Source organism: Myodes glareolus, chromosome 2, assembly GCF_982192425.1.
Source record: "Myodes glareolus chromosome 2, mMyoGla1.1, whole genome shotgun sequence".
Lineage (NCBI taxonomy): Eukaryota > Metazoa > Chordata > Mammalia > Rodentia > Cricetidae > Myodes > Myodes glareolus.
Window position 1 is genome coordinate 11,724,418 of NC_142027.1, and position 24,232 is coordinate 11,748,649.

The window sequence follows — 24,232 nt, forward strand, 5'->3', positions numbered from 1 at the left end:
AGTTGGTAAGCTAGAAGATGAATGTATAAAGCTGTTTTCATGTATTCTTTTTACACATGCTTAAAATATTTTAGAGATAAAAAGCAAACATTTTAAAGAAATTTTTTTCTAAAATAAAAGTGGATACCATTCTATTCCAGCTTTAAATATGTATGATTCTATTCAGTGAAGTTTATTACATGATTGAAAAGTAAGTATTTTGAATAATTTACATCTCATATAGATATTGAGTCTACCACTAGAATTCTTCTAAAATATAATTTTAATTTAAAATTATTTCACTGGTCAATTCCAACAGTTTGGAGTTCTTGTTTTTTTCTTTTGACAACAAATAAGACATGGAATGCTCCATATATTTTAAGTTGAAAATGCCTTAATAAAATATGACAATATGTTGTTTTTGACTAAATCTCAATTGTTTGTCTTTATCAATGAAGAATCGGGAACCAAATGATGGAGTGAAGCCCAATTAGCTCAGAGAGGCAAAAAAAGCACCTAGCACCTTTGTCTTCCACCTCCACCTTCTGAATAAGCCTGCCTTCAACTGAAGGTTCCTCCTTTCTACTTCCTGTGCGCCTCTCTATGTGGACTTCCCCCCCTCTCTCTTTCTTTGTCGATTTTCCTCCCTCACTTCCTGTCAACCAGTTGGTTGCTCCACCTATGACCTGTGGTAGACTTTATTCTTCTTTACAATTAGCGGAAAACTCTTGGATTAAAGGTGTGTGGTAGGGCAGAGCCACACCACATCTAGAAACAGATTTTTTTTCAGTAAATAATGCAATCTTAAGGTTCAGAGTGTGACCAAATATCCTGTAATATTCCCCTTTTTGTCTAAAGAGAAATAAAAGGTTTTAGAGAGTCAAAGAAAAATCAAAACGTCATGAAATTAGTGGCAATAGAATAGTCACTTTTTTTTTTTTTTTTTTTTTTTTTTTGGTTTTCCTCTGTTCCATACCAGGTGACTCTTCTGGTCTGAGACAGAGATATTTTTTTTTGAGGTTTCTTTTAGCAAGCACATGCAGGTTTAGAGGAAAGAGTCATGCTTCTACTCCCAAACCAGCTTTAGTATTTTATTAAATTGGGGCCACATAAAGACCACTTGCCACTTAAGTCTGTAGAGGGCAGCAGAAACAAGTATTTGGGAATCTCCCATGGGAAGGACAGCCATGCCTCCTGTTCACACTGGGTGGTTGTCTGGCAGGTAGGGACAACCACTTAGGCAAGATGGTGGCATGGGTGCTGGTGCTAATCTGGGGTTTAGAGTCGGTCAGCTGGAGGGGCAATACCACTTGGCCAGCTTACTCTATTTGTTGGGTTATTTTCTCCAGATGATCTATCATTTTTCTTCAGATGTTTCACTTATCCAGTGGTCTCTGGATTTCTTGACTGGATCTTTTTATTCTCCTGGAAAGACAAGAGCAAAACACTGCCCCAAACCTAAACCTGGAAGTTTCCTGTTTTGCCAGGTTACATCTTTCCTAGGGTAAAATGCTTCTTTTCTTGGCAACAGAAAAAGCTTTATGTTTCAATTAAAATTATTTTGAAAATTTGAGACTAAATAAACCTCACTATGTGTAGATAAATATACCTATATTACCCTTTCTCTTTATATATAAATTCAAGGTTTAAATATATTTATTTTAAGGTCACAAAGGACATTCACTTTGAATTTCAGCCTGCCTTTTTCAAGCAGGTTTTAAATTTAACTCACTGTAATTCCTATTTCCCTGCCTCTACCTCCCAAACATTGGGATTAAAGGCATGTGCTTCCTAAATGCCCACATTTAATCCCGGCACTTGGGAAGCACAAACCTTTAATCCTTTGGTGAGCTCCCATTAGCTCAGGCACACTGTCTCAGTGGGTGGACCAACCTTTCGTGGTCCTGACTTCCTTGCTCATATTCTCCCTCCTTCTGCTCTTGAACCAGATCTTGGGAGCTCAGTCCAGTGTTCCGATGTGGGTCTCTGTCTCTATCTCCATCCTTTGCCGGATGAAGGTTCTATGGTGATATGCAAGATATTAATCAGTGTGGCTATGGGACATGATCATTCAGGCACCCTCTCCTCCACTGCCCAGGGTCCTAGCTGGGGACATCCCCGTGAACACCTGGAAACCCCTCTAGAGCCAAGGCTCTTGCCAACCCCAAAATGGCTCCCTTAATTAAGATATCTTCTTCCCTGCTCCCATATCCATCCTTCCTCCATCTCAACCTCCCAGTTTGCCAAAATACTTGTTTTCTGGTCTTCCCTGAATTTTTTTTTAATCTACTGAGCAAGGTGGTGGAAGGGAGTAGGGAGGACAGAAGGGAAAGATGAGGGGAGAAGGGAAGGGGGAAGAAAAATTGAGGGAATGGGATAGTTGAGATGGAGGAAAGACAGAGATAGAGAGGAAGGAAAGAGATATTTTGACTGAGGGAGCCATTATGAGGCTAGCAAAACAATCGGGCACTAGAAAAATTCCCAGGAATTCACAAGGATGACTTCAGCTAAAACCCTAAACAATATAGGAGAGGGTACCTCAAAATTGGCCTTGCCCTGTAGTCAGACGAATGAATATATTAAATATTACCATAGAACCTTCATCCAATAACTGATGGAAACAGAGGAAAAGACCTGCATTGCAGCATTGAATTGAACTCCCAAAGTCCAACTGAAGAGAGGGAGGAGTGAGAATATGAGCAAAGAGGACAAGGCCATTATGGGAACCCCCACTGAAGCAGTTTACCTGAGCTAATGGGAGATCACCAACTCCAGCTGGACAGGGAAGGAAACAGCATATGTCCAAACTATTCCTTCTGAATGTGGGTGATAGTTGTATGACTGGAGAAAACTGTGGGACCACTGACAGTGGCACCAGAACTACTGATTATACTGATGATTTTGCAACCTATTCTCTTTGGATGAATGCCTTTCTCAGTCTAGATATAGTAAAAAGGGCCTTGGAAGTTCCCCAAAGCAATGTGCCTTCTTACCCTCTCTGAGGAGTGGATGTGGGGAGGAGTGGCAGGGTTAGGTGGAGAGAATAGAAGAAAGGGAGGGAGTGGGAACTAAGATTATTATGTAAAATAAAAAAATGATAGTTTTTAAAAAAATAATAATAAAAAATACTTGGGAGCCAAATGCTGAACTGAAAATCTGATAGGTGAGAGAGGCTGTTGTAGGAGAGGCTGTTTGTTGGTTCTCAGTCACCTGGCTAGCTTAGATTCAAAATAATCACACAGAAACCATATTATTTAAACCATTGCTTGGCCCATTAGCTCTAACTTCCTATTGGCTAACTCTAACATTTTAATTTAACCCATCTCTATTGATCTGTGTATCACCATGTGGCAGTGGCTTACCGGGTAATATTTACAGCATCTGACTCCAGCCGTTCCAAGGTGTATCTCTGACTCTGTCTTCCTCCTCCCACTCTATACGCCAAGGCTGTTCTTCGTTCATGAACCACTAAAAACAACACACAGACAGAAGGACCTCCTACACCAAGATGCAAAGAAAGCACCTAGCTGACTGACTTTCCTTCTCTGCTGACTTCCCAGATATACCTCTTCTTCCCCACTGTCTCAAACAAGACTGCCTGAAACTTGAATGTCTGTCCCTTCCACTTCCTATGCTTCTCTCTAGCCATCATCCTGACTCCATCTTACTCTCTGTTTTTTATCTTGTTCATTTCCTGTCAAATTTTTGCTTGTTCTACCTCTTGATCTTTGATTGACTTTATTTAATCCTATCTATAATATTCAAGAAGAAGACTCTTGAATTTAAGGTGTGTATTATGGCTGAGTCACACCATAACTGGAAACAGTTTTCTTTCCTCCAGCAAATAATGCAATCTCGAGGTTCATAGTGTGATTAAATATCCTGCAACAACAATATTATCTAGGGAGAAAAGATATTCCTCATTAAGTACAATTCTTAGCATAATATACATTTTTTACTAGTAGTATATTAAAAGGGTAGTAGTTCATATCTGAATTTTATTTGAAGAATTCCAGGATATCTTATCATTTGATAATCTGAAGCATAATTTAATATAAGAGCAAATGAATTATATAAATTAAAATAACATTCCCACATCTGATCTTCAACTTTGAAGTTGTACATTTCATAATTGTGTTAAAATGAATCTAAGTCTGATCATTTCTTGTTCTTTAAAATAAAGTGGATTTCAGCCAGGTGGTAGTGGTGCATGCTTTTAATCACAGCACTAGAAAGGCAGAGGCAGGCAAATCTCTGTCAGTTGGAGGACAGCTCGGTCTATAAGAGCTAGTTCCAGGATAGGTTCCAAAGCTACAGAGAAACTCTGTCTCAAAAAAAATGTGAATTTCATTTTCCTTTTGATATGATTTGTATTTTGTTATCGTTAAACATCAGGTGTTTTCATTTATTATTTTAACAGGTAAGTGTATTGCTTAAACCTATTATGCAAAAATATGGGATAAGCAATTTAAATGTGTATTTAATCTAGCATTTATAATTTTGTATGACAAAACATTCAAATTCTTTTTTTCTAGTATTATACCATATATGGCCAATGTATTATATTTATTGTGCTTACTGCTGTCTAAATTCAGCTTAATGCCCATTGATAAGATTTACCTGTTCTCCTCTCAACTCTACCACCATTCTACCCTTAATTTCAGTTAGATTATTGTTTATATCTCAAATATTAATGAGTGCATCTAATAATAATTGAAAACTAAGTCCAATAGCACAAGACAATGGTCGTCCATGTGTCAATTGTGGGCTTTAATTCCAAGGCAAAGTAATCTTGCAGGTTACTCATCATGTGTGGTTTCTTCTGACATTTTCAGTGTTTCAGGTTTCACATTGCTATTTGTAAGTAGTTTTTGTGTAAAGTGGCAAGGATGGGTCTAATTTCAATGCTCTACTGTGGACATTCATCCAGTTTTTCTAGTATCACATTTTGAATATGCTGCCTTTTCTCCACTGTGTGTTTTCCATACCATTGTCAAGTATTAGACAGCTGTAGATGCACATACTCATGCCTGGTTTAAAATGGTTTAAAAGAGGATGGACAGTCTATGGGGTCACTAGAAGTGGGACCAGGATTTATCCCTACTGCTTGTACTAGATTTTTGGAGCTTGTTCTCTTTGGAGAGATACTTTGCTCAGCCTAGATATACCAGGGAGGGCCTTGACCTTGCCTCAAAGTGATGTGCTAGACTTTGTTGACTCCACATGGGAGACTTTACCCTCTCTGAGGAGTGGAGGGGGTTGGGGTGGGGGAAAGTGGAAAAAGCAGGAGGAGGGATGGGAGGGGTGGTATTGGGAATTGGAATTGGTATGCAAAATGAGAAAATAAAAAAAAGATCTTATTAGGCACTGTATGCAACCTATCCATATTGGTGTAAGACACTGTAAGAAATAAAATTTTTCAAATAAACAAAGAAACAAAAATTAAAAGATGTTTAAGTAGCCAATTACTCATATAAACATGTGAAGTCAATGGCACTAGCGGTCTGAGAAATGTGTGCTTAAGTCTGAGTTAGGGTTAGTACCACAGAGCCATTAAAACATCAAAATACTCAGCACTTGTGACTCTGCAAGACTGTAAATCTGAAGGGACTTTTGCACAGTGTCTCTTAAAATACACAATAATAAAAGCACTTTAGGAAACATGCCATGGCTATTAAAGCTGTGCATTCATATTTCCTGTGACAGTGATTTCACTCCTGGGAATGCATCCAACAAATATGAGTGCATATAATCATGAAAACAAATGTGTAAAGATATTCATAAGACTTTTATTTACAGTCAACCCAAACTTAAAAAAAAACAGATTTCAAGGATAGATATCACATAATTGATAGGTAAATCTTGTGGTATATTTCTCCATAGCTGTCATGAGGAGCTATGTATTACTATGTGGAAGAATAGGAGAAACCATGCCTGTCCTGAACAAATAACTACTGTGTGTTCTTGTGAATAAAAATTTCAAGAAGGAGCAAAAGGATGCATGCTAATCATAGTAACGCTTTAAATTCATCTCATTTATTCTGTCGGTACTCACCTCATTTTCACCCCTCCTTCTCTGAGTAAGCAGGATGACTGGTTCATGAAATTTGTTTCTGTTTTTCTTCTTCCATAAACAGCTTAGTGAGTGGATTTTTTCATCAAACTTCTTAAAGTTACATAGTATACATATTCTAATGTACTGTGTCTTCTTGAGATTTATTTATGTATATGTATGTATGTTTGTGTTTCTGTATAATTATGTTACATAGCCTTGCATACCCATGGAGGCCAGAAAATGGTGTCAGATTCCCCGAGACTGGAGTTCTGGTGGTCCTAAGCGACGTGTTGGAGGGCCTGAGAACTGAATGTGACTCTTTGCAGGAGCAGCAGCTGCTCCTAAGTGCTAAGCCACCTCTCCAGCCCCTTGTATTGTGCTTTAGAAGCAAGCAAACAGCAAGAACAATAATAAACAGAAATCTCAAAAGTGCTTTCTGAAAATTGTTTAATATATTTTCTAAGATATTTGCATATTTATCATTATTAAAAATGCTTAAATTTTGGTAATACTTCATTTTGAAACATACCATATTCAACTATCTTATTTCCTGTGCACATTTGCCTTGTCATTTCCTAATGAACTATATTTTAAATATCCCCAGAGGAAAGTAAATATGAGGATAATGTGATGGTTAATCCTATTGTTTGGTTAGATGGAATTTGGACTTCTGTAGGAGACAAGTCGCTGGCATGTTGTAAGGAATTTCTAGGATGGATTGAGGGAGTGTGTAATAGGCACTGAGACCTACACTAATTGTGGGCAGGACTGATCACTGAGCTGGAGTCATTGATTGAACATAAAGGAATAAGGAAAAACCAAGCTGAGCACTAAGATGCACCAATGACAGCTTTCTAAATGAAGACACAATGTGACCAGCCAACTCGTGTTCTTAACAGCATAACTTTCTGGCCTGGTACCCTCAATCATAAGTAGAAATAAACACAGTCTTCTTTTCTTGAGTGTGTTTTTTTCTGTGAAATACTTTGCTGCAATAGTGAAAAGCAACTGAAATAGGAAATTATCATCTAAGAGTATGGTGCTTACTTAGATAAACCTGGTTTTCTTGAAGTAAATCTCATTTTCTCTTGTGTTATATTTTAGCATAATATTAGATTTTATTTGAAAATCTTTCCTTTAGTACTTTTGTATATGAATTTATAAGTAATCATTTATCTATCTGTGCTATGATTACTGAGTTTAAATAAAAATACCATCTTATTTCAGAAAAAAAAATATTTGAGGGCTTACTGAATTTCAGTGTCCTGGAACAGTTCATGTTTAATAAAGATTATCTCTTTGAAATTATATCAGAAGACCTCTGAGACAAATAAATTGTGTAGTGCACTCACATTCACAAGTAAATTTATATGTGTATGTAGGAGTGTACATTACATCATGTAGCTTGTATGTTATGTGTGTGGGGGGGAGTGTACAGTGCATGATGTGGATTGTGTGTGTGGAAAAGTATACATTTCATCATGTTCCTAGTGAGGTAGAAGGAATATTCTATGCATCATGTACTTATGTGTGTGTCAGAATATAAATTGCTTCATGTAGTGCATGTGTTTGTGTAGAAGAGTGTACATTGCAACATTCAGTGTGTGTTTGTGTGTATAGAGGGGTATACATTGTATCATGTAGCTTATGTATGTGTGTAGAGGAGTATGCGTTGTATCGTGTACTTTGTGTGTGTGTGCAAAGGAGTTTACATTGCATCATGTAGCTTGTGCACATGTGTAGAAGAGTATAAGCTACATCATGTAGTTTGTGCATGTGTGTATGTGTGCAGAGGAGTATACATTGTATCGTGTAGTTTGTGTTTGTATGTAGAGGAGTATATGCTGCAACATGTAGCTTGTGTGTGTGTATTGTGCTGGGGAGTGTGTATTGTATCATGTAGTTTGTGTATGTATGCAATAGAGTATATGTTTCATCGTGTAGCTTTTGTATGTGTGTAGAGGATTGTACATTGCATTATGTAGCTTGTGTATGTGTATAGAGGAGTGTATGCTGCATTATGGAGCCTGCGTGTGTGTATGGTGTGTATGTGTGCAGAGGAGTGTACATTGTATCATGTAGCATATGTCTGTGTGTGTATATAAAAGACTACAAATGGTCTTATGTGTGCTTTTCTCGTTTTTTTCTATTCCTTCTAAAAAGAATTTCAAAATTATTAACTCATCTAGAATGTAAAACCTGTAAGTAAAACATATCAGACTCTGAAATACAAGTGCTGTCTAATCTCACCTTAATGTGGAGCTAAGAGTTTATACTAAAGGACAAAACAGAGAATGACGACTATAGTTGATGGTAATCAGCTTATTGTCTTTAATAGGAGAGAGGATTCCAAGTGCTTTCAAATGCAAAGAATTTAAAAATGCCCAACTTGATAGACCAGTCAATTGTCCTGATCTGTGTTAATATCTAGATTCTAGATTACAAAGATTATCTCAGAGATATTTACATCCCCATGTTTATTCATTATAGCAAAAAACTTAAAGAATTTGGGTCAACCTTGGAATGGATAGTGAAAGTGATATCTATCTAATGTACCTATCATTTATCTACATCTATCTATCTATCTATCTATCTATCTATCTATCTATCTATCTATCTATCTATCGTACCTATCACTTATATACATCTGTCTATCTATAGTACTATTTAGTAATACAATCAAAGAAATTACTGGACAAAGAATGGGCTTAAATATATTAAGCAAGGTCACAAACAAGAAATGTTCCCTTCATATATATAACCTACCCAAAACAAATGTACATGTGGGTAAAGGATTACATTTATAAAATATAATTTTATGTGAGTGTGTGTGTATGTGTGTGTGTGCGTGTGTAATCAAAAATTGTTTTATAAACTATTCTTATTCATACATATAGGATTTATATGATGTTTGATATCAGCTCTGAAAATTTTATGTGATAATTTTATGTATTATTAGATATACAATGTTTTTTCTCTTTAGATTTTTTGTTATTTTTCTGTTTTACAGTTTTTGAGATAAAAAAATTTTGGTAGATTATTAGTAACCCAATGCGCTTTCATTTTATATTTTGTTTCAAAAATGTCCTTGAATATCACTCAAGTTTTCAATATCTGCTTTGTTTATTTGCAGTAATAAAAACTACTTCAAGAAGAACTTCTGCTTCTTTTGCTTATCCTTAACTCCTTACTCCCTCTATGCATTATTGTTACATAATATTGCTTTATTCATTCTTGTTTTAAGGTTAGTCTAGAAGAGAAACACACAGTGACTTCTCATAGCTGCTAGTGGCTGAGGACTTCTTCGGTATCAGCTAAATACAGAGTTGATTAACCTAGCTAGGCTTATGACTGTGAATCTCCCTACACTTCTTTCTAGTGATATTTCATTTGTAATTTAATAAATAAAGCTTTCTTGGAGGGCAATGCAAAGCTTCCACACTAGTCAACCATATAGGCCTAACAGTGTTTGTACGCATCTTTAATCCCAGCAACCGCACTAGTGAGTCATAGAGGCCGGGCAGAGATGCTACAAGCCTTTAATCCCAGTACTAGAGAAGAATATAAATTGGGATGAGACAGGAACTCACTCTCTTTAAGTCTGAAAAGTCTTACCTATCATTGAGGCAAGAGTCTCTAGTATTTTGACTGCTTTGCTTTTTTGATATTCATGTTGAACCCCGATATATGTTTCAGGGTTTTTATTAATTATGATGCATTTGGCACCCAATATGGGGCTCAAACCCATGACCCTGAGATTAAGAGTGTCATGCTCTACTGATTGAGCTAGCCATGTATGGCTGTAGCCCCATGTGCAGCTCTGGTCTGTGTCAGTGGCTAAAAAGCCACAAATGGCCCCAATCTACTTTTAAAAAGCAACTACTGGTTTTAAATGCTTTACATTGGATCGAATTTTTGTATATTGTATATTTATTTTAGTATATTGATTCAAATTTGAGATTAATTTTTTAGAGCATGCTATATATACATTTCTACTTTTCTTCAAAGTATTGTACCTATACAAATCTTTAAAAATGCAATGCAAATTTCTTGTCCTTGAAAATTATTATTACCAACTGTTTAGGATAGTAAGGAATTGCAGGTTAGTATTTTTTATTAATCATGCCACAACTTTATTCATTTTTACTCTTATTCTTTGACTATTAAAATATTTGTTCTATTTTTAATTTGATTGTACATGTGTGTGTGTATGTATGTATATTTGAATATATAAATGTGTGTATAGGTACCAAAGAATCCAGAAGAGGTGATCAGGTCACCTAAAGATGGAACTAAATGTGATTGTGAGCTACGTGATTTGGATACTGGAAATTAAATCCTGGTCTCCTGGAAGAGCAGTGAGTGTTCTAAAGAGCTAAGTCATCTTACCTTTTCATCATCTCGTTTTGAGTTTTGTATTCTTGAAATGTTCTTCAACTCCCTTTGTCTCTTACTCTCTCTGGAATTACCAGCTAACTAAAGAGCTTTTCGACTTGTTTTAATATTATTATTTTGTGTAGATGGAGATTACTTGCATTTGTGGATTTGTGGAAGGAATGGGTTGCTAGACATTTATTTTGACACTCTTTGTAGATTATTTTTGCTTGATCTTTAGGAATTCAGTTTTTATATTCTGATGCAAATTAGTCCTTGTCCTTGCCTTACTCAGCTTTACACAATGCTAGGAACAGAACTCAAGAAAATTCACCACTAGAAACTTGTGGAGGGTTTTGTCTGACATTCTTTTAATTTAAAGTTAGCACCCTCCAGAATAGGATCGTAGAATTTGTGTGGTTCATTGGTTTGTACAACTCCTACTTAAGAACATTCCATTAAGAACAGAAACCAGTTTTCAGAATCATTCTTTGATTCCTCTCTTAGTTGTAAGACTATATAGTACTTTAACTATGCTTAATAAAGTGTAAATCTGTAAGTATATTATCATAAACACATCTTATTGGAATAAAGAGTGAGAAGAGCAGAAAAATGCATTTCCATGGCATACAAAGATCAGAGGTCATAGAATTTATACCTTTTATGAACTTCCATGTATTTTAATTAATCAAGCAGAAATTACTACTTAATCTATTTGAACAATTAATTATAAAACATGATGATAGGAACTGTCTCTACTTCAAATATAATAGATGTTTAATGAGTAAAGTATGAAAAGATTCAAATACCACTCTAAAATCTGATGAGAAAGGAGGATATGACTGTGTCCTGTGTATCCGGTAGCGCTCTATAGGTTGTGCTAAAGAGCCTAGAAGTTCCCAGATACATGATGGAGATATTTTGAGGAAGATAATGCTTTACCTTTGTTTGAAAGCCAGGTGTAGAATAAGATTCTGGTCAGCAGTGTCTGATATACAAAAGATGATTCCACATAAAGTCACAAGTCATATATTTGTGATGTCACAGAAGCTTGATGTCATGCAGTGTCAACAATTGCTTACATTTGAACTAAAGAGATTTATAATGTGGATTACAAATAAAAAGACAGAAGCATTTGACTGTTGAGGAACAAAACTTCTTGTGAATTTAAAGAGTTTAACCATTTTCACAATGACCCATACTTTTTTTTTTTTTTTTTTTTTTTTTTTTTTTTTTTTTTTTTTTACAATGTCAGTCATTTATAGCACAAATCAGAGGAGATGCCTCTCTTGGGGCAGAAAGATCTGGAGGAAGATTGTTCAACAATTTAAAAGTGATAGACAACAAATCATAAATAGCAGGCTTAAGGATGGGAACAATTGAGATTTCACTTAGGTTCACTTCACAAACTGAGTGCATATCAGTGAACAAAACAGTTGAAGCACTAAAATCTTATGGGGGATTTCAAGACCATAAAAAGCAAGTGCTTGATTGGCTGAGAGAGAAAAGATTTGGGAGGAAAGATGATTCTACCACTGCTATAAACAGAAATTAAGCATAGTTCAATGGATCTGAGTGAATAAGTAGCCAGGTAGGTGGTGTTAATATCCGTATACAATGTTTTAAGCTCAAAAATGTAATCATAGCCTCTCAAAAGAATATTAGTTGATATGGAAATGGTATTTGTAAAAGGAGGGTACATTGACAGAGGCAGAAAGGAGATAAGGAAGAGCAATAGAATCTGCTATATCCATGTGTAAAATTGTCAAATAATAGATTTAAAAAATAAGTAATGGTGTTTGATGAAATCCCATTTGACAAAACTATAGTGTGATCAAGAAGGAAAGGTTATACTTTCAAAGCTAATGAACGAATAAGAATTGGGGAAAGAATAAGAGAGGGAGCCTGGGGAGCTAACTGGATATATATTATAGAAATCAAGAGAAAGAAGCTTGGCAAAGAATAGATGGGGTGTTGTCAAAAAAATTCTAACAAGTCAATAAATGGTGTTTCCTTTATATTTGGCAATTTGGCATTCATTAAGGATTTTGTGGTGATGCCATAAGTATCTTGAGGCACAAACGCTGAGCAAAAGGAATGATGGTTGGCTAAAACAATGGAATGCAAATTAAAAAGAAAGGCACTCCAAAGTTGCATAATTACAAGGTTACTGGAAGCTATCAACCAGATTAGAAGATTTTAATTAGAACACTAGCATGGCCTTTGAAGAATGTAAAATCATTTTTCATCTTGGAAGCATTTCCTTTACTGGAATGCAAACTCATTAAAAAATAATGATCACTAACAATTCCTTAATAGAAGTGTGGACCTTTTGTTAAGTAACAAAGAAACTATTTAAATGAATTTATAGACTTGAAATTATTCTGTCGCATGGAGATGGGATCACATGTTCTTGTTTACTATGTTCAACCCAGGGTATAAAAGCATTCAGGAAAGCTAGGCAAATACACACCACACTCAGTTCATCTCCAGTGCAAATCAGTTTATCTCTCCCAAACCATGAGCTACTACAGCGGCTACTACGGAGGCCTGGGCTCTGGCTATGGTGGCTTTGGAGGCCTGGGCTACGGCTATGGAGGCTATGGCTGTGGATGTAATGGCATCCGCAGATTGGGCTATGGCTGTGGTTGTGGAGGTTACGGATATGGCTCTGGCTTTGGAGGCTATGGGTATGGCTCTGGCTTTGGAGGCTATGGATATGGCTCTGGCTTCGGAGGCTACGGCTATGGCTGCTGTCGCCCTTCATGCTGTGGTGGATATCGTTTCTCCAGATTCTACTGAGTGAGCTGCTGATCTTCAGTCTACCTTCCTTATACCGTTTATCTTCAGAAAGGAAAATGCTGTCTTTGTTAGAGAAGACATTTATGGTTTATTGACTTATTGCTCTGAAAGGAACTGGTTATCAATCACTCTGGAAGAATCCAGACTCTCCCCAATTGAATTTATAGATTCATCTATCATATGCAGTCACTAACATTTGTTGTGGCTCTTCATGGTCTATAATTTAAATTCATCATAATAAACATGATTAACTGACCTAACAAGCATGAATCTGTCATTTTTTCAATACATTATAATCCAGAATATGGACTTACAGTCAGGATATCAGTTCTTTGTATCAGTCAATGATTTGCTTCACTAATATTTTATTTAATAATAAATTCAATTCAAATTACACCTACTGTTTGACTTCCTGTGCTGTATATCATCCTAAACATAGAAGATATGAAGGTATGTGATAGGTTAAAACATGATTACCTTCATCTGTCTCTTCTTTTATTTTCAGTAGTTGTTTTAATTTCCTTTTTTTGTTGAAAGTAGATTTTTTTCATATAATATGATTATAGTGACCCTCTACCAACTCTTTCTAGATATTCCCCATTTCATTAACCATAAAAAATCACAGCAATTCTTTCTCCCCTCATTAGAAAACAGACATCTAAAACATAATAATACAAATAATAATGATAATAATAAATAGAATAAAATAAAAATAAAACAGGATAAAAACAAACAAACAAGCAAAAAATAGCCAAAGAAAAAAGTACAGACCAGTTTTATAATCTGATTCTGTTCACAATTTATGTCTAAGATTTGGTCTCATATAATTACTTATTCCAAAGTATTTGTTGGTTAAAAAATAATATTTGCTCTCAAAAAGTAACATTTCCCATGAACATCACAATGAAGTTTCAATCTCATGATATCTTTTACATATAATCAATTCAGTTTTGAATACTGAACAACTTACACCAGCTCTGCTGCTTAAGAAGTAAGGTTCACTTAATTCACTTTTTAGTTTTGTAAAGTGTGAAGCTTCTGCTGTCCTAAAGGTGCTGCTTGTCTAATCTAAGTTCCAGAAATCTCTGAATTAAAAATACCTGGAATGCATTTTCCAGTTTAGTTTTCTGGAGTGTATGGTGAGGCAATGTTTTTGTGAGGTATATAATTAGATCTACAGATTTTATATTATTCAATATCTCTTAGGGGAAAGACAGTCTGTGATTTAACTAATGTCTTAATGTTTTGAATTACAGTCTCTCTTCCTTCTTCTCTCTCCCTTTCTCTTTTATGGATGAGTTCTTGAGTCCAGGATATACCAGAACTTAAGGATGTGCTTGGACTTCTGATCTCTTTGCCACTACCTCCTGCATGCTGGAATATGTGAAAATACTGCCTTACCATGTACATAGAATGCAGAAGAACAAATCCGGGACTTCACGTTAGGCAATGAGTCTGACAAGTGAAAGACATTCCCACCTGAATTATAATTTTCTTAATATCCACTTCTCCTCTCATCCTCTTCTTTAGGAGTGAAATTTGAGTCCCAGTCAGGTAACTTTCACTCTCAACAGAATGCCACCTGAGAAAGCACAAAGGGTTTATAGACCTAAAAGATTTGCAAGAGAATAACATCAATTAACAAAACAATGGACAGCAACATCACTTTCTCTATTATATTATTATAATATATTATATATTGTTGTATTATTATATTTAAGATAATATTTATTTAATAATATTGAATAAATTTTCCTCCCATTTATTTATGCTGTTATGGTTTGTTTCTTGCTTAACTTCTTTTCAAATATGGCAATAATTATTTGATAATTTTTTTAAATGGCTGCTTAGTGTATTTTTTATGTTTATGCATTTATTTTTAATTTTCGGTAGTGTTGTACATTAGCACAATGCATTGTGATTACACTCAACCACAACACTCTCACATCTCCTCATTTCCCTTCAACTTCTGTCATCCCCATTGCTCTTCCTCTTCCTGCTCTCATGACTAGGCTTTTCCCGGCTCCCCTCTCCTTTCCCCCATTCCTTTGCAGGTTACATTCAGGAAGGCACAGCTACTGCATGCTCATAATTACAATGTCCGTGTCGTATTGAGCAGTCACACTCAACGTTATTCTTCCTTGCTCTTCAGTTCCCTCCATTCTTTCCACCCCTCTTCCACAATGCTTTCTCTGCCTTGAAATTGTACCATATATGTCCCATTTGGGGTTATTTTATTTTTAGTTGAAAGATAAATTTTTACATATTTATTAACAATGTGATTTTTGTATCTGACAAAGCATAGAATGACTGAATAAGATGATTAATAAATCCATCACTTATTATACTTAATATTTGGCATTCTTTGATACTTTAAGATTTACAGCTTTGTTGCTAATTTTGATGTTTTAGATAGGCTATTTTTTGGTACATATTATACCACTAATTTATATTATATATAAATGACTTAAAAACTATATTTAGAAATATACAATGTATCTACATATATATATATATATATATATATATATATATATATATATATATATATATACTTATACAACAATTAATGGAAAGGGGCCACGATCTGAAAAAGAGCACGGGGTGGTATATGGGATTATTGTGAGGGAGGAAAGAAGTGGACAAACAAAGTGATTATTTATATTGTTCTAATATTAAATAAAACAAGGGAGTCAGATATTGGGGTAAAATATAATTGATACAAAGAGTTATGAAGGAATGATTACATGAACCTGCCTCTCCACACTTTTCAGATTGAAGAGACTTGTGAATCTTTCTAAACCCTTACCATTTCTTCTTGTGTCTCGCTATCCTAATCTGGGTCAGCAAAAACTATGGTTAATTCTGGTCAGTTGATCTTAGCCATTTGGACAGGTGTAAGATGGTATCTCAGAGTTATTCTGATTTGCATTTCCTTGATGACTAAGGATGTTGAGCAATTTCTTAAATATCTTTCGGTCATTTGAGATTCTTCTGTTGAGAATTCTCTGTTTAGGTCTGAACCCCATTTTTTAATTGAATTATTTGGTATTTTGGTGTCTAGTTTCTTGAGTTCTTTCCATATTCTGGAGATCAGTCCTCTGACAGATGTGTGGTTGGTGAAGATCTTTTCCCATTTTTTAGGCTTCAATTTTGTCTTATTTACAATGTCTTTTTCCTTACAGAAGTTTTCAGTTTCAGGACCCATTTATTGATTATTGCTCTCAGTGTCTGTGCTACTGGTGTTATATTTAGGAAGTGGTCTCCTCTGCCCATGTGTTCAAGGTTACTTCCCACTTTCTCTTCAATGAGGTTTATTGTGGCTGGATTTATGTTGAGGTTTTTGATCCATTTGGACTTAAGTTTTATGCATGGGGATAGATATGGGTCTATTTAAATTCTTCTACATGTTGACATCCAGTTATGTCAGCATCATGTGTTGAAAATGCTTTCTCTTTTTTCTATTGTACAGTTTTGGCTTCTTTGTCAAAAATCAGGTGTTCATAAGTGTGTGGATTAATGTCAGCATCTTCAATTCAATTCCATTGGTCCACATGTCTGTTTTTATGCCAACGCCAAGTTGTTTTTTTATTACTATACCTCTATAGTAGAGCTTGAAGTCAGGCATGTTGAAGCCTCAAGAATTCCCTTATTGTACAGGATTGGTTTAGCTTTCCTTGTTTTTTTGTTTTTCCATATGAAATTGAGTATTGTTCTTTTGAGGTCTGTGAAGAATTGTGTTGAGATTTTGATGGAGATTCCATTGAATTTGTAGATTGCTTTTGATAAGATTGTATTTTAATTATGTTGACCCTACTACCTATCAAAGAACATGGAAGGTAATTTCATTTTCTGATATCTTCTTCAATTTCTTTTAGAGACTTGCTCTTTTCAGATATACCTTTCACTTGTTTGGTTAGAGTTACCCAAAGATATTTTATATTATTTGTGGCTATTGTAAAGGGTGATGTTTTGGAGAGGATGTGGAGTAAAGGAACACTCCTCCACTGCTGGTGAAAGTGCAATCTTATATAGCCACTTTGAAAATCAGTATGACAACTTATCAGAAAATTGGGAATCAATCAATCTCAAGACCCAGCATATACCCAAAGAATACTCAATCATACCACAAGGACACTTGCTCAACTATTTTCATAGCAGCATTATTCATAATATCCAGAACCTAGAAACAATCTAGATGCCTCTCAACTAGAGAATGGATAATGAAAATGTGGTACATTTACACAATGGAGTTTTACTCAGTTGTAAAAATTAATGACATCATGAAAATTTCAGGCAAATGGATAGAACTAGAAAAAAACCATCCAGACTGAGGTAACCGAGACTCAGAAAGACAAACATGGTACACATTCACTCATAAGTAGATACTAGGTGTAAATCAAAGGATAAACAGACTACAATTCATAACTCCAGAGAAGCTAGGTAACAAGGTGAACACTAAGAATGATGCTTGGATTGCTCTGGGAAGGGGAAATAGATGATATTCCCTGGGTAAAATAGGAGGAGAGGTGGCAGAAGGCAGGAGGGGATGGGGAATGGGAGGATGGGATAGTTGAGTTTGGGGGGGATGGAGTGGGAGAAGGGAGAACAATGAAAGAGATATCTTGATAGAGGGAGCCTTTATTGGATTAGGTAGGAACCTGGTGTTAGGGAAATTCCTAGGAATTCACAAGGATAACCAATCTTTGCCAGTAAGACTCCCAGCAATAGTGGAGAGAGTGCCTAAACTGTTTTTCCCCTGTAATCAGATTGGTAACTACCCTAATTGTCATCATAGAACCTTCATCCAGTAACGGATGGAAGCAGATGCAGAGATCAACAGTCAAACACTGGTTGAGCTCCAAGGGTCCTGTTGAAGAGATAGAGGAGGGATTATATGAGAATTGTGGGGCCAAGCCCACAGAGACAGCTGAACCAAGCTATGGAAGCTCATGAGCTCTAGATACACAGCTGGGGAGCCTGCCTGGGATTGAACTAGTCCCTCTGTTATGAGTGGCAGATGTGTGGCTTGGTCTGTTTGTGGGATCCCTTCAGTGGGACCAGGATCTATCCCTGGTGCATGAACTGGCTTTTTGGAGCCCATTCCCTATGGTGGAGTGTCTTTCTTAGCCTTTATGTAGGGAGAAGAGGCTTGGTACTACCTCAACTTAACATTTCAGGCTTTATTGACTCTCCATGTGAGGCCTTGTTCTTTCTGAGGAGTGGATGGGGGATGGGGTGAGGGTGAGGTGGAACTGTGGTTGGTATATAAAATAAAAAAGTAATTTTAAATAAAATTTAAAAAAAATATTCTGGCCTGCTGAATGTTGACTCTGACCTCTGATTCAAGGATGATGTACTTTCCATCTCCAGAGTGTAAGAGTTTGATGAAAACATTCCACAACAGAGGTAAAATGATATAATTTCATTGCACTCTCAAACATGAAAGGAACAATTGAAAACACTTTCATGGGGTGGGGATGTGGCTTGGTGGGTAGGGTGTTTGCCTAGCATCCACAAAACCCTGGGTAGGATCCCCAGGAGCAAATGAACTGGGTGTAGCATTGCAAGTCTGTAATTCCAGCAGCCAGGAGGTTAATATGACTATGTCTGGTCATAGGAATTCTCTTGTCTTGGTCTCCTAAGCAGTGCGATTAAAGGTGTGAACAACTGCATGCTGTTTACTACTTTATTTTTACTTAACACCTTCTTTCTTGAAAAAGCTGGACTGCAAGAAAACTTGTAATCATTTACTTTAAAAATTTTTAATTGTACACAATGAAAAATGGCAAATAAATTTCTCATTCATCAATCAAATCCCATTGCTATTACTGCTGATTATGCCCTACTATGCACAAAAGTAGATAAAGCATGTTGGATAAAATATGCTTTCTATGTCTTTAAGATGCAGGCCAATGCATGCTACTGAGAATAATAACAGGTATGCGTGACAAAATGTTTTGCCACTAAACTAAATGTCTTCCCGTGGAAAATAATTCCATTCTGAAATGAAATTATCTTTGATGGCCTGCTGGTTGAAGAAATACATAATGGATTTATTAGTACCCACAACAGGTTAGCAGAGGAGATGGGTTCTTTCTGTAGCAGATGGCACAGGCCTTGAATTTTAGCGTAAATCACAGATCCTTTAGATTCATGAAGTCCCTGTCACAGTCAAGATGTATTTTCCTGGATGTTGGTTAAGAAAAAAAAATGTGTACTTGATTTTTGTGATGTAAATGTTACTGGCTAGACCTGACTGCATCTTCAATAACAGTGTTCAATTATTAATTGAACAATGGACAGATTATTGTCAAAATCATTTCCAAACCCTTTATGGAGTTCAAGTGTGCTTGAAAGGTCATGTTTACAAGTCTGAAAGTCTATTTTTAATGGATTCTTCAGAAGACATGGATGAAAAAAGAATTAGTGATTCACAGAACATTATTGTTCATACAATCTTAAGAAAACATATCTTTCTGAGTATAGACCATGATTTTACTTCCTGTTGCTATCTATAATTATAGATATAATTATAATTCTACAAATGCAAAGTTGGTTGACAAAATGAAGAATACTGAGTTTCTTAGCAAATAATTAGGAGATTTTTGATAAGACCAGAAAGAGAAATGCATACAAAACATTTTTAAATTATTAATTTCATTGTGAAGAAATTATCGTGATTTATAATTTTGTGTTTACTTACTTGGAAAAAATTTATTTTAAGAGTAGACAGGCAGTGCAATTCAGTGTAGCTTAACACAAATAAATCTATCACTTCCATTCCTGGCAATAGACACTCAAAAACACACACAGTCACCCACACAGGATTTGGGTGGAATATGTCTTTCAAATTAAATTGCTACCATAAAAAGTGACCAGTGTGACCTTTTGTTGGATCTCTATTTCAGGGCACAGAGACTTAATTCAGTCACACACTTATTTGACGTGGGTTAATATGAGAATCCCTGCAGGAAGTAGCAGAATTGGTGGTTTAGACCATGTGATGCTAGAAGCAGAAAGGCCAGTGGCTTGAAGGTTTGTTTATGAATGTTTTAGACAGCTTAAGGCTTGTGAAACTGCCACTTCCACATGCCAAGCCATGAACAATGAACACTTACTGCATTTGTGAGCAAATTAATGCAAAAATCATTTTCGTAGTTAATGGTTTGAATGCAAAAAGAATATCTTTTGACTTTTCAGTAAAATAAATATAACTTAATATTATCTTTTTTAAAAAATAAAAAGTAATATCCACAGATAATTCAAGTCCTTTTATTTTTAATGCTTTTATAAAATCAATTTCAGAGCTAAAATCTCGTTTGCTGACAAGTAGAAGAATGGTATTACCTACCTTTACTGATGCTGAATAATTCTCATTTCACTTAATTAAAATGTACCCATCAGGTCCCAGCAAGCAGAACACAGTATAAATGGAAATATACAGATATTTTTGAAGATAATAGTTTTGTCCTGAAAAAAAATGTTTCATCCCTCTTGTCTGTTGATGATTTGGAAAATCATGAGTCGTGTTTCAAAGAGTAGTTATACAACTTTGTTCAAACACTTTTGGTTATTTTAGGGAAATATACCAGGATAATCAATGTTCAATTTAACGCCAATTATGTGGGAAGAATCTAATTTATGTGTTTTTTGAAAGAGAATATCACATCTTACAAAGGGTAGAATTACAATGAACTGAAAATTTTAAGCAAGTCTAAAGGAGAACATGAATAAAGTAATCTCACATTACTAACTCAGAATTGCATATAGTAAGGGGCTCTTTATTTAAAGGGGGAATTCACAGATCATAGTCCTCTGTGTGAATGGGGAACAGAAATGGAATCCAGCATCCTGGTATGAGAGCAGAGAGAGAGAGAGAGAGAGAGAGAGAGAGAGAGAGAGAGAGAGCAAGTGAGCAGGCATGCACCTTATTGGTACCCAAGGCCATGCCCAACATGGTCAAGTTCCTCAAATGCCATTGGCTAAAGGAGGTTCCCCATCACCTTCAAAAGAGTTCCAAACCCAATGCAAAACTATATACAATAAGAGCAGATATCAAGCATAAAAATTGGAATTACAACCAGTGTAAACAATATCAAGCAAGAAACATGTGATAAATGTTTTAATAATTTTTTTATCCTAAGGAGTCTAAGTCTTATATTAAAAATGGCTTGGCTAATTCATAAGAGGAAAGTGCCTATGACTATCTAGTCTTCAACCCATTGAAGACCTGAGAAGAGAAATAATATTACTTGAGTAGGCAGGAAGTACAATCAAGAAACTTCCAAAATGTGCAGTAAATGACAGAGACAACTGGTTACCTGGGCAATCACCCAAAGTCTCATTTGCAACAATGGAGCAACCAAATTTGACTGAGGCCTAGAGAAACCTAGAGGCTTAGACAGATTGTTTTCGGAGACAGGAAAAGTTCTTAAAACTGTCTTACTCTGTCTTGGCAAGATTTGGCAGTCTTTTTACTTGAATCTTGCTTGTTCAGTCTGGACACTGAATATTCTGTCAGTGGTTGAAGCACGGGCACTTCCTTGCCAAAAGGGCAGTTTTGTCAAGAAGAAAACAAGCTCCAAGTGAAGTGTCTTTGGTGCTCAACTTTCTTTTGGGGATATATCAGTGCTGCCAGGAATAGTCGTGTCTCGTGTTAACAGAACCCTGATTTATTTAAACACCATATTCTACAGTTCTTTGAAGTGATTGAAGATTGCCTATCTAGCAGAATACAATCTCTATGTATTTAAAGAACCTGATTAGTCTTACTATAAGTATGATAAACACGAATGACTATTGGTCTGTAATACTTAATACCTGTATAACTAAGAGTTCATATTAGAACTTGATGAGGGGTAGACATATATAGTACAATATGATAAATATATCCTAAAATTATATCGATAAATAAAATTCTTAAACAGAGGTAGAAACATACATGCATACAATCTGACAAAATAACTTTGTGTCAGTGTACAAATATTGTAAACAGAAATAGGAGCATATTCAATACAACAGAATTTGAATTTGTATCAATACACAAGAATAATAGCACACAAGCATTTATTCTATTACTATTATTATTAGTGTGAACTTACTCACACTAATATATCTATTATCCCATTCAATTTTCTTTTTTTAATTTTAGTGGGATCCCTGAGTCTATAAAATTTCACCCCAACTCCCAACCCTATATACCAATTACAATCAACCCCTAATTGATGTCCCTAATCCTGAAGAAAACTTTGTTGGAAGAAGTGGGAAACCATGTGCAGATGTAATAATATGGGGATTGCAATGTGGAAAAAAACTGGTCAGCTGGAGACACTGTGTTGTCAGGGTTTCTGTCCTGTCCAGTTCCTGCAATCACTAAGTCCCAAAGAAATCACCCATAGGTCTACATTAGTTATAAACTGATTGGCCCATTATCTCAGTTTTCTTATTAACTCTTATAACTTATATTAGCCCATTATTCTTATCTATGTAAGCCACATGGCTCAGTACCTTTTTCAGCGAGGCAGTCATACCTTGCTTCTTCTGTGGATGGATCAGGACTGCAGAGGAATGGGCTTCCTCCTTTCCAGAATTCTCCTGTTCTCATTGACCTGCCTCTACTTCCTGTCTGGTTGTCCCACCTTTAATTCCTGCCTGGCTACTAGCCAAACAGTGTTTATTTAAAATATAATTGACCGAATACAAACCATTCTCCCACACCAACATTGCAGCAGTGTGCTGTGGTTGGGGTGGTCTGGGTGCTGTCTAGAGAGGCAGTGGTTGGAAGCTGGTCTGGTAAATGTGGGCTTGTACCCTCATTGGGGGCACTAAATGAAGGAGAATACAAATAAAGTAATTATACACAAGTTAATTTCAGTAAGAAATAAATTATTTAAAATACCAATGAAGAGCTCGCTTCGGCAGCACATATACTAAAATTGGAACGATACAGAGAAGATTAGCATGGCCCCTGCGCAAGAATGACACGCAAATTCGTGAAGCGTTCCATATTTTTACGAAAACAGGATCCAACATTCTGCTGTTTACAAGAAACACACCTCAACCACAAAGACAGACACCTACTCAGAGTAAAGGGTTGGGAAAAGGTTTTCCAAGCAAATGGACCTAAGAAACAAGCGGGTGTGGCCATTCTAATATCTAACAAAATCGAATTCAAACTAAAATCAATCAGAAGAAATGGAGATGGACATTTCATACTCATAACTGGAACAATTCATCAGGAGGAAGTCTCAATCCTGAATATCTATGCTCCTAATATAAAGGCACCCACATATGTAAAAGAAACTCTTCTAGAACTCAAGGCAGTCATCAAACCACACACACTAATAGTAGGAGACTTCAACACTCCTCTCTCACCAATGGACAGGTCAATCAGACAGAAACCAAACAGAGAATTGAGAGATTTATTGGAGGTATTGAATCAAATGGACTTAACAGACATCTATAGAACACTCCACCCAAATAGGAAAGAAAATACCTTTTTCTCTGCAGCTCATGGAACCTTCTTGAAAATTGACCACATACTCGGTAACAAAGCAAACTTCCACAGATACAAAAAAATATTAGTAACTACCTGTGTCTTGTCAGATCACCATGGATTAAAATTAGAATTCAACAACAATACTTCCCCCAGGAAGCCAACAAACTCATGGAAGCTGAACAGTCAACTACTAAGTCACCCCTGGGTCAAGGAAGAAATAAAAAAAGAAATTAAACTCTTCCTTGAATTTAATGAAAACAAAGACACAACATACTCAAACCTATGGGACACTATGAAAGCAGTGCTAAGAGGAAAGTTTATAGCACTAAGTGCCCAATTAAAGAAAGCGGAGAAAGCACACATTGGAGACTTAACAGCACACTTGAAAGATCTAGAAAAAAAGAAGCTGATTCACCCAGGAGGTCTAGAAGACTGGAAATAATCAAACTGAGGGCTGAAATCAACAAAATAGAAACACAGAAAACAATCCAAAGAATCAATGAATCAAAAAGCTGGTTCTT

General features: G+C 35.8%; 1 protein-coding gene, 1 long non-coding RNA gene and 1 other non-coding gene across 3 annotated transcripts; 2 read left to right on the forward strand and 1 right to left on the reverse strand.

The window, feature by feature from the left end:
- Positions 1-1,848: 1,848 nt before the first annotated feature.
- LOC125392869 (uncharacterized) lies at positions 1,849-11,751 on the reverse strand. Its single transcript, XR_007229630.3, has 3 exons — positions 11,351-11,751; positions 3,342-3,447; positions 1,849-2,000 (listed from the first exon to the last, which is right to left on the reverse strand). It is a non-coding gene; the product is annotated as an uncharacterized LOC125392869 (long non-coding RNA).
- Positions 11,752-12,914: 1,163 nt separating this feature from the next.
- LOC125392556 (keratin-associated protein 19-1-like) lies at positions 12,915-13,488 on the forward strand. The gene has a single exon (XM_048422355.2). The coding sequence runs from the start codon at positions 12,929-12,931 to the stop codon at positions 13,208-13,210; it is 282 nt and encodes a 93-aa protein (XP_048278312.2). The 5' UTR covers positions 12,915-12,928; the 3' UTR covers positions 13,211-13,488.
- A 9,630-nt stretch (positions 13,489-23,118) lies between these two features.
- LOC125393005 (U6 spliceosomal RNA) lies at positions 23,119-23,225 on the forward strand. The gene has a single exon (XR_007229671.1). It is a non-coding gene; the product is annotated as a U6 spliceosomal RNA (small nuclear RNA).
- Positions 23,226-24,232: the final 1,007 nt, after the last annotated feature.

Excerpts from the sequence above, each read along its gene's own strand:
- LOC125392556 (XM_048422355.2), top strand. The coding sequence starts at position 12,929 with ATGAGCTACTACAGCGGCTACTACGGAGGCCTGGGCTCTGGCTATGGT.